At 45.2% G+C, this 11493-nt stretch overlaps 1 protein-coding gene across 1 annotated transcript in view; it reads left to right on the forward strand.

Moving 5' to 3' along the window:
• The window catches only part of TXNL1 (thioredoxin like 1), a 32127-nt gene extending 21239 nt beyond the window's left edge, over positions 1–10888 (forward strand). Inside the window, exon 8 of the mRNA XM_083354808.1 lies at positions 10629–10888. Within this exon, the coding sequence (XP_083210934.1) occupies positions 10629–10658 (30 nt within the window). The 3' untranslated portion in view covers positions 10659–10888. The remainder of the gene's footprint in view (positions 1–10628) is intronic.
• The last annotated feature ends 605 nt before the right edge of the window (positions 10889–11493 follow it).

An 11493-nucleotide genomic window follows, 5' to 3' on the forward strand; every position in this document is an offset into this window, starting at 1 on the left:
CACGATCGTGTCTCCTTCAGATCTTACGCAAGCTCCCTCGATTTCCTGGTGTGTGTGTGTGTGTGTGTGTGTGTGTGTGTGTTTCTTTCTTATTCCTCCCTTCTCTGGTGGTTGGAAAGGCGTGTGACGTGCTTCGACAACAACTCTGCTGGCTCTCTCGGTGGGAACCTCCCATCCTCTATATACCCCCATTTCGGCTGCTTCGCAAACTGCTTCCTCCACCCCACCCCACCCCACCTCACCCCTCCCCGCAAAAGATGCCGGGTCGACAGCGTTTTTTCTACCCGGAACAAGCAAACACGCAGACAACCCTGCACTATTCAGCTCAGTGAAGTCACGCTTGGTTAAAAAACAGATTTAATAATAATAATAAGAAGAAGAAGAAGTTGGGCTGATCAAATGTTTCAATAATGACTGAAGGAGAGCTGCTTGTACCTTGGTCTTTGTGCTGGTGTCTTGACATGCCAGTGTTTTTATTTATTCCATTTATTCCATTTGATCAGCCCAAAGTAAAAAAAAAAAACCCCAAAGACAAGGTCTAGTTTCACGGCGATGAGCGACCGGAGTGCCAATCAATTAGTTAACAGACTTCATCAGTTCCAAAATCAAGATCACACCGGCAAGCTTTGTCAGTTGTCACTCGCAGCAGTACAAATACACTAGTACGGAAAGCTGCCGTTCACTTTCGGGTGGAGGAAAAAAAAACACAACAACACCGCATGCTTTCCGCCCCGAAAATCAGCTGATCGGGCATTTCAAGCCGTTTCAAGCGTGACTTCACTGAGCTGAATAGTGCAGGGTTGCCTGCATGTTTGCTTGTTCCGGGTAGAAAAAACGCTGTCGACCCCGGCATCTTTTGCGGGGAGGGGTGAGGTGGGGTGGGGTGGGGTGGAGGAAGCAGTTTGCGAAGCAGCCGAAATGGGGGTGTCAAGCCCTACGGGGACCAGGGGAGCACTTCCAACAATGCCCACGCAGCACCGAAGGCCCATTGGCACCCGCACCCCCCAACTGTTCGGCGGGCGAACGCCAGACCCGCTGCCGCACTTACAGCTGATCGGCGGCCGGAGGAGATTGCGAGCGGCTGCGGAGGTTCCGCGGCCACATCAACAGCTGATCGGCGGCCGGAGGAGATTGTGGACGGGCGCAGAGGGTCTGCTTCAGCACAGACAGCTGATCGGCGGCTGAAGGAGACTGCGAGCGGCTGCGGAGGTTCCGCGCCGGCACAAACAGCTAAGGGGCAGCCGGGGACATCTACCGGTGGTCACGCAGCGCGATCAACTGAGCGGCAGCTAGAAACAGCCGCCGACGGTCGCACGGGCCTCACGGGACTTTTCTGGTCCGATGGCGGCTTGGAGAGTGTGGGTGGCTGCTTCGCAGACCTTGCATAACCGCAAGGTCTGCGAAGCAGCCACCCACACTCTCCAAGCCGCCATCGGACCCGAAAAGTCCCGTGAGGCCCGTGTGACCGTCGGCGGCTGTTTCTAGCTGCCGCTCAGTTGATCGCGCTGCGTGACCACCGGTAGACGTCCCCGGCTGCCCCTTAGCTGTTTGTGCCGGCGCGGAACCTCCGCAGCCGCTCGCAGTCTCCTTCAGCCGCCAATCAGCTGTCTGTGCTGACGCGGACCCTCTGCGCCCGTCCACAATCTCCTCCGGCTGCCGATCAGCTGTTGATGCGGCCGCGGAACCTCTGCAGCCGCTCGCAGTCTCCTTCAGCCGCCGATCAGCTGTCTGTGCTGACGCGGACCCTCTGCGCCCGTCCACAATCTCCTCCGGCCGCCGATCAGCTGTTGATGCGGCCGCGGAACCTCCGCAGCCGCTCGCAATCTCCTCCGGCCGCCGATCAGCTGTAAGTGCGGCAGCGGGTCTGGCGTTCGCCCGCCGAACAGTTGGGGGGTGCGGGCGCCAATGGGCCTTCGGTGCTGCGCGGGCATTGTTGGAAGTGCTCCCCTGGTCCCCGTAGGGCTTGACACCCCCATTTCGGCTGCTTCGCAAACTGCTTCCTCCACCCCACCCCACCCCACCTCACCCCTCCCCGCAAAAGATGCCGGGGTCGACAGCGTTTTTTCTACCTGGAACAAGCAAACGCTGCCCCAAAACTGGGGCGTTTCAAGCCATGGCTCCTCCGGCAACAGTCGCTTAAGCTGCAGTTCATCCGGTTCCCCCAGCCTTTCCAAATATTCCAGGCTGGAGCATTCACTCCCTCCGCAGTTCCTCCAGCCATTACGAGCCGTTTCTGGTTAAGTTCAAACAAATACAAGCAGATTCAAGCCGTGGCTCTTTCCGCCCCGAAAATCAGCTGATCGGGCGTTTCAAGCCGCGGCGTTTCAAAACGGCCACAATCTCCCAGCAAGACCTCCTCTGCAGTTCCTCCAGCCATTACAAAGCAACTCTGGTCAAATTCAGGCCGTTTTGGTCTAATTCAGGCAGATGCAAACAGATTCAAGCCGCGGCTCTTCCACCCGAAAATCAGCTGATCGGGCGTTTCAAGCCGCGGCGTTTCAAAACGGCTACAATCTCCCGGCCAGACCTCCAGCTGCCTCACCTGACAATCGGGGAGGGGAGGGGAGGGGGGGAGGAAGGAGGAAGAAACCAGCGCACCCTTCGCCCTTTTATTGTCGCAATCGAAGAGGCAGGAGAATGCGGGGTGGGGAGGGGAGAGAGAGAGAGAGTAGAAATCCCTATTTTTGGAGCCGAGAAGAGAAGCGCGGCTACAGCAGTCGCTAGAGTTCCCCCCAAGGGGGCGGAGAAAGAAGAACTCTCGGAGCGTTTCTTTCGTAAATACGTGCGCAGGCACACACTCGCCCAGCCGCGCGCTTCGCCCAGCTTCTCGCGGGGAGTTTGCAAGCCCTTCGTTTCTCTTCAGGGCCGTCAGAAGGGCGAGCAAGTCTCTGCCCTGCCCTGCCCTGCCGTGGGGGTGGGGAGCCAAGCGCGCTTGACGTTCCTGGAAACGAGAAGGGCCTGCGGAGACTGACACCAACCCGAGTGCCCAAGCGGGTCTTCTCAGCGTCAGGCAAAGTAGCTCACATGCAAAACAAGCCCGGCAGAGGAGCCGGAGCAGCTCCGCTGCTGGGGGCGTGTCTCGGCCGGGCCTTGCAGGATCTGGGCCGGGCGCCTCTGCTCGCCGCTCCGGCTCCTCTGCCGGGCTTGTTTCGCGTGCGAGCTACTTTGCCGGCCGCTGCTGAGGGAAGATCTCTGGAGAGGAGCATAAGGTGAGCTGCTGCATTTCCCAGCCTCGGCTTATACTCGAGTCACCAACTTTTCCCATTTTGGGGGGGTAAAATTAGGGGTCTCGGCTTATATTCGAGTTGGCTTATACTCAAGTATATACGGTATGTAATTAAAGTGCCTTAAACAATAAGCTTTCTGAAGTGAAAGCAGAAAACAGGAGTAGTCGATCATTCTTTTGGGAATTCTGACTTAAAGAGTACAGTTAAACCTTACAAACATGCATGGTGTGTGATGACTTTATTCTGAAATGTTTGAGGCTTACGTACACATTGTTTCTTATTCCAAAGGTTAAGTTTGATCGTACATGTTTATCTACAAATGTCAGAATTGTTGTGACTGATTTTTCCCTTTCAATGTTTCTTTCTCCAGTCAATACCTTTTAGTCCTTTTTTTAAAAAACAACAACAGGTAGCTAGCTCTCTTTGATCCACATTAGAAAGATAGAGAGGCTGGAAGTGATAGGATGCTTCCTTCGTTGAAAGTTCCTTGCTTATAATTGCTTCTCTTGGTGAATAGCAGCAACAGCAGTTGATGCTGCTACCAAGAGTGATTATTACATAGCCTGTAGGCCTATCCTTAGCCGAGGCAGCTCTGGAGCTGAAGCTTTAGGGCTAATGCTTTGAAAAAGAAGTAGCTGAGAATTCTACCAAAGCCCTTTTAATGATGTGATGGAGGGTATAATTAAAAATGCCTCTTAATTTGTGGTACATACTAAACAGCAGGAAAGATGCTTGGAAACAAAGAGCAATTGAGAAATTCCTAGGGCTAAACTGGATCCCCAGCTTAGCCTTGTCCTTCTCTAATTCTAAGATAACAGAATTATCAAGTAGAGCTAACATGAATGCAAGATGAGGATTGCACTCATAGTTGCAGTTCAAGATACCTTGGCTGTGTGGCAACCTGCCATTCATTTATTTTGGTCTGTTAGTTCCACAGTTTTCTATAAATCTCAGTATGAGAGTCCTTAGAAAACACCCTATCACTGAATCATTAATTCTGGGCTGTAGGAATGAGATTCTCATGTTTTTAGATGAGGAGAAAAAGTGTCCAACTTTCATTTTCCTTTTACCCTTTCAGTCCCTCTTAGCAAATTCTATATCTACCCCTTTTCAGGTCTATTAACTTGACAGAAGAACTTCACCTGCTAAACTCTTAGAATGAGCAAAATCCCACTAAGGGGGGACTTGAGAATCTTCCATTGCTCTTTGGACCAGGGCAAAATACCTCTGGATTGTATGTACTATTCAGGAACAATTCGGGGGGGGGGGGGGGAGATTCTAGAAATAAATCTTCTGAAATGTTCTGAAGGTATTCTAACCCTGAAACAGGTTTGTTTTGTCCAGCATATTATGCGTATAACATCTCAAACTACACCTCCAGAACTGCATACTTCAGAGATGAGTTTAGCAAGGTCCAGAGGGAAATAGAACATTCTGGAGTATTTTGAAATACAGTACCGTAGTTGATTCCCTGATCAGCAAAGTTGTACATTGCTACCACCTGTAATACCTATTATGCTTCTAGCTGCTTTCATAATTTGAAATGCTAGCCAAACCTCAAGCTACCGTATAACAAAATTCTGCGTGGAAAATACAACTGTGGCTTTTTGAGGTGATTGCATTAATTCTGCGGTTTCTGGATCTACTTTTAAATACCTCTTTTCTTACTGGAATATGTGACTTGCAAAGCTGAAAGGAAAAAAAAATGTCTGTGTATCACAAGTCATATTTTCCTGTGAATCCAAATATACGAAGATTCCTCTTACTCCTTGCTGGGTTACTAGTTATTTATTATTATTATTTATTATTTTATTAAATTTGTATACCGCCCTTTTCCCGAAGGACTCAGGGCGGTGGACAGGGCATATATAAATAGAAAATACAAAAATTAAAAGATAATTAAACAATTGTCCAGATAAAAATAATAACAGTATAAAAAACCCATTAGAAACCCTAACGTCCCCCATCAGGCCAGGCCAGCTTGTTCAAATAAATGGGTCTTCAGACCGCGCCGGAAGGAGTGAAGGTCCGGTGCCATCCGGAGCTCAATCGGCAGTTGGTTCCATAAAGCCGGAGCGCCCACAGAGAAGGCCCTCCCCCTGGGGGCCACCAGCCGACATTCTCTGACCGGAGGCACCCTGAGGAGGCCCTCTCTGTGGGAACGCACAGGGCGGAGGGAAGTTGACGCCGGCAGCAGGTGGTCCCCGAGGTACTCCGGACCCATGCCATGTAAGGACTTAGACCATAACCAAAACCTTGAATCTCACCCGGAAGACAACTGGTAACCAATACAGCTTGCGGAGCAAAGGTGTAACATGGGAGTACCGGGAAACTCCCAAGACAACTCTCGCGGCCGCATTCTGTACCAGTTGGAGCCTCCGAGTGGTCTTCAAGGGGAGCCCCATGTAAAGAGCATTGCAGTAGTCCAGGCGAGAGGTCACGAGCGCATGAGTGACCGTACACAGGGTATCCCGGTCCAGATAGGGCCGCAACTGGTACACCAGGTGAACCTGGCCGAAAGCCCCCCTAGTCACGGCTACTATATGGTCTTCTAGGGTAAGCCGTGAATCTAGGAGGACTCCCAAGTTGCGAGCCCTATCCACGGGGGGTAAAAAACTTGATGAAAACTTAATCCAAAATATCTCCAGTAAATTGTGCCTCATTTTAAAGACTTGTAGCGTGAATGGGTCCATAGCCAAGGAAGATTTCTTCCATTCTCTCTAACTTGGGCATTGGCTGATCTGTTACTACCATCCATAGTGCTTTTCGTGAATATAACAGAAAAGAGAGAGTGGCTCTGGAAACACTTGGCAGACAGATCAGATATCAATAATATCTTGAGATTTAACTCGCTCCTCGTCTCTTGCATCCAGAGTATTAAATGCAGTTTAGGAATTATTGTTCACTGCATGTTTTTTTTTACTCATTGTGTGCAAGTTTAAATTTGGGGAGGGCAAAGAGTTTGTCTCATAAATGACCTGCCTTGCCTCCCTTTTTATTGTTTTCTCCTTAGCTTTGGCTTTTAAAATTAATGATTCTTAATTATGACAATAAAAAATAATAATTAAATGCATCTTAATACATTGCTTAACTTTTTGAATTCTGAATTAAACGTATTAAATTAAAATCTAATCGAAATTTATTAATGAAAAATAATTATTGAAATAATGTCCATACGAGGAAGGATTGTAAAACTCCTGCCTCTCTCTTTGGGGTGAAAGGTGTTTGGGGAGCTAATGCATGTGAAATTCAGGTAGCTCTCTTTGGCATGGCACTCCCATTTCCCCCTGTTCATTGGCTACTTATTTTCTCTGCTTCATTGTTAACACTCTATTTTATTATTTTTCAGCATTTCCCTGGCCCAAAGAAATAAAAATGCAGAAGATTTTTTGTCCTTAAATGAGCTTTCTTTCCTTTTTGTCTGCTCCCTCTGCCTCCTCATTTGCACAGTTCCACTGCTTTTGGTATCATCACTTCCTGCTCACCATCTTCTGGGACGGCTTTCCTTCCTCATTCTTTTCTCCTGGACTTATCTTTGTTTTGACCATGCGGTTTTTAAATTCTTCTCTTAACGCACTGTTTTGGTTTTGAAATGCCTTCCTCTTCTCTTAAATGCTTCAACATTTCACTTGATTGCACCATATTGGCATTTTCTGAGCCAGTCCTCACAGAGAATAATGGAAGTTGAAGGGTGCACCAATGTTCTCTAGCTAAGCCTTTCCTAACAGGATTTCCAAGTTCTTTCAGATCCTCGTAGGGCAAGGTTTTTTCAACTTTCTCAAGGTTAAACATAGAACAGCATTTTTTTTGCTGGTCCAGAACATATATGAAGCTGCCTTAATTTGAGCTAGAATGTCCAGTTTTGTTAGATCTGACTGGCCAATTCTCTGAGCTATTTTGGAGAGCGGGACACTGAACTTGAGAGTGTCTCAGGCTGTGACTTTGAGTTATGGGCCCTTCAAGACATTGTCTGGATTGAGACCCTGTAACCCCGACCGTAATTTTCTCTGACAATCAATTTACTTTTATCTCTGTTGTTACTTTCTGTGGGAAAATATTTCATATGATGTTTTAACTTACAATATAGCCTGGTGGTTCTCTCAGAGGGTAGTTGAATAGGAAGTTGCCATCCAGCAGTCAGATGTTTTCAGTTTTCAGATATGTTTGGGACCATACCTATGAAACCACTGATGGTCTTATCTGGATATTCTGAGAATTGTAGTCCTAAAATGCCTGGAAATTTGGAAGGGCTTTCAGTCATGGTAGATGGATTCCAACAAGATAATTAAAAAATTTTTAAAAAATTGCTTGAGCAATTGCTGCCTAAATAAGAAACCTTTCTTTCTTCCCCAGCATAATGATTATCATTTGAATGTCTCCACTTATGTCAATTTTCATTATTCATTTAGAAATCCAGCCTGCTCTGTGGTGCTTAATGACAATGCACCATCACTGAATGGAGTCTGCCAAAAAAAACTGCAACTTGGGCCACGGGTTGAAAGCAAATTTTAATTCCTAAAAATGATCAGATTAGCCAATTTCCCACCTAGCGCTTTAAAAAAAGTGGGAAATTATTGAATGATTAATTCATACATGTTATATGGGATTTGCACAATTCATAAACAGAAATGTGCCCAAATAATGAGGCATTAGGAATAAAAAAATAATGCAGTTATTTTTTTTTTCTTTGGCATTATAGGTATGAGTTATTGTGGTTAAGAATTCTTCAGATAGATCTAATTGCATTGATAAACATCAATCCTGAAATGTTTAATTTTTCAGATAATACACATGGGCCACTTGAGCATTTCCCCTTCTGAATGGTATAGATTATTTTTATGCGGGGGAGGGGTGATTGATGCACCTCTGCTAACATCATAATTGTCTAATTTGTGATTGTATCTGTTTAATCTAAACCAGAGTACCATGCTTTAATCAAAGCCAAGGAATAAATGTTTGTTTCACATTTCTGTCCAGTTTAATTTGGCTTTTTATATAACATGCTTAATTAAATCTTAACTTGTTTTTGTTTTCCTTCTGTACTGTTACATGACATTTTAATTCTCTGTTAGTCTGAATATTTTTGAGTGCCAATGTCTGCATGCCATTATATCTATTCTAAAGATTAGCCTTTTCTTTTTTTAAATGGCTTATATAGAGAATGATGATTGATTGATTGATTGATTATGATTGGTTATTTTTATTTAAGCTGGTTCCAGTTAGTAGATATATCACTTCAGCAGTCACCAGTTTTTATTTTGAGATTTCAGTATTATGTTACACAAAGTTATGGTGATTGAAACTGGCTCATTAAATGTTCAGTGTTTTGTGTAGGGAGATTATGATATTAATGTTTGGGGCACCCTATCAATTTCTCTTCTCCCACTGAACATGATGGAAGGTAGACAGAATTAGTAGACCAGGAGAAGACCAGTATAGTTCCTCAGAGTGATCTGCTAAGACAATTTCCAGTGACCACATAAGCACGAAGGGCAGAACAAGAGTAGCCTGCATGGGATTCAGTTACCTTCCCCACCTCTACATCCCACATCCATGAAAGTGTATAAGAGTTTCTGGGCCGAGAATAACAGCAAGTGATGTTTGCTTCTATTCTACTCGTTTTGCCTTTGACTTTACCCACCAGCCTGGTAAATTCCAAGTGTGCCTTGTGTTGAAGGAATCAAGTGACTAGGTTTGGTGTAGATCAGTGATAGTGAACCTTTTAGCTCGGTGTCTCAAAAATGTGGGAAATGCCAAACTTGACTCTTCTAGTGTGTCACATGCATCTCGGATAAAAGTGATGCAGTTTTCTCTCCCTTCCCCACCCCCATTTAGTGTGGTTGTCATTTAGAGCCTGTTCAAAGTTACCACAAGATTGAAAAAGGCGACTTATTACTGTTTTTCACACATTGTAGCATCCCTGTGGTCGCAGGATCAGAATTCAGGCACTTGGCAACTGGCATGTACTTATGGCAGTTTCACTGTCCTGGGATCACATGATCACCTTCCCAGCCAGCTTCTGATAGGCCAAGTCAATGGGGAAGCTAAACTCACTTAACAACCACATTATTCACCTCAATGGTTCACTTAATAACACTGGAAAAGTCGTAAAATGGGGCAAAACTCACTTGACTGCCTTGTTTAGCCATGCAGATTTTCAGTTCAATTGTGGTAGGCGACCTTGTCTCTTATGACTCGTGGACTTCAACTCCCAGAATTCCTGAGCCAGCCATGCTGAGGGGAAAGGGAGAGGTTTCCAAGCTGAGCCATGCTGGCTCAGGAATTCTGGGAGTTGAAGTCCACGAGTCATAAAAGAGCCGAGGTTGCCTACCCCTGGTCTAGAATCATTGCTGCTACTCAAAATGGTGAGCTTACACTGGACTGCAAGTCTTGGGGAATGGGGCGATTGGCCCCACGGCCCAGCACTCCCCAGCATTTGCCATACACTTCAGGCGGGCGGTGTTCTCTTTCTGTTGAAGGCCTCTGGCCTTCCTGATGCAGCTCCCGATTGCACAAGGCCTCCATTCTTCAAACAGCTTCAGGGAATGCTCTTTTGTGATCTGAGCAGCTTCTGAAAACTGATAAAGGAGAATATTTATAATTCAGGGTTGATCTGAGGAGTGCTTGGTTTGTTTTCTTGCAGACGTTTCATGATCTGAATTGGGTGACATCATCGATGCTGCTGATACGCCCTAGTTTAGGTAATGTTGGTGCCACTGATGATGTTACCTAGTTTGGGTGATGAAACGTCTCTAAGAAAACAACCAAGCTCAGAGAGCACTAAGAACCCCTCTGAAAATTGAAAAAAAATACCCAGTTCTCACACAATTTTTGGAGACTCTGGGGGCCATGTGAGAGCACACCCCATTTTAACACAGCCTCCACAAATCAGGAATGAGCAGTGCTTTCGAGAATAGTAAGTAAATGCTGGCGTGTCACCCGAAACGTTTTGGTGAATGCACACTGATCTATCAGAGGTTTAGATGCCTCTTCCTCATGAACTTATTGTAGAAGTTGCAGATCCCTACTGTACAATTTAACCATAAGGTGAAAGGTTGTGGAGCCATTGGAGAAAAATAGTAATGCTGGGTTTCTGTGCTATTTCGTAATAATAAAATAGGTGATGCACATTGAACTATAAGCACTCGAGACTGAGCTCTGGAGGTCAGTGTTTTGATCTGATTGGCATCCCTGTTATCATTTGAACTGGGCCATGCTTTCTTGGCTGAAAATTAAAAAGATCTTCCATTTAATCCTCTGCCACTTCTGCTCCCATTTCTTGTTAAAATGCCTGTTGGGAAAGACATTGCAGTTACTTCTAGGTAGTTTCTTTAGAATGAGAGGAGGATCTATTTTATCTGCCTTTTCTCCAAGTGGTAACTTTCTCTTTCTCTTTCATAGGTGGTAGGAAAGAAAGGAGAAAGCCACTAAGATGCAACCAAAATGCTGGAAGACCTTGTCACAGTCAGCGTGGGATTTCACATTAGCTTCAGCTCATGAAAGTCACTCAGCCATAACCAGAGACTATCAGTCTGTTTCATTTTACTACCATTACAAATAAAATCAGTGCATTTTGTTAATAGGAGATTTCACTAAACGTGTTTTCTGTTGTAATCTTGGAACAAAAAAAATGTAAATAAAAATCATTAATTTTGTCAGAATTGCAGAGTGGAAGAATTGCTGTGTCCCTTCAGTGATGAAAACTGGAATCATACCTCCTGATTCATATACGTTGTGTATGTGTGAATGTTTGATAATAGAATTGTATTTTATTAATGCCAGTATAAATATATCTTCACAGTCTCTGGTTTTAAGAGATCAGATTTTTCCAGTAAAAGTGATAAATGGTGATTCTTCTGAAATCACAGCTTAGTCCTGAAGGCCAGCAGCTTAACTTGCTAGTCAAACAAAGCCTTGTCTAAATTGACACTTTCAGAAATGTTGAACTGGATTGACTGGAGAGCTAATTTATCTGGAAGGCTCTTGTCTCTCAGTTTCTAAATTGGTTTGCTGAAAAAGCTTGCTGACAAATTTTCTCATTTGCATCTGTTTTTGTTTTCTTTTGTTTTTTTCCCCATCTGGAGAAAGTAATTAGTGAGCCAGATAACATTATTTTGGGGTAGATTTGAATTAAGGGATGTTAGTTGCTGACTCTTCCCCATTTTAGACACATTTTATTTAAGAGGTCATATTGAACAAAGCACACCCATTGAAAGACCAAGAAAATGTGAGTTTTCCAAAAGAATGGGACTATTACCTGAGTGAT

The sequence above is a fragment of the Vipera ursinii genome (assembly GCF_947247035.1).
Source record: "Vipera ursinii genome assembly, chromosome: 2".
NCBI lineage: Eukaryota > Metazoa > Chordata > Lepidosauria > Squamata > Viperidae > Vipera > Vipera ursinii.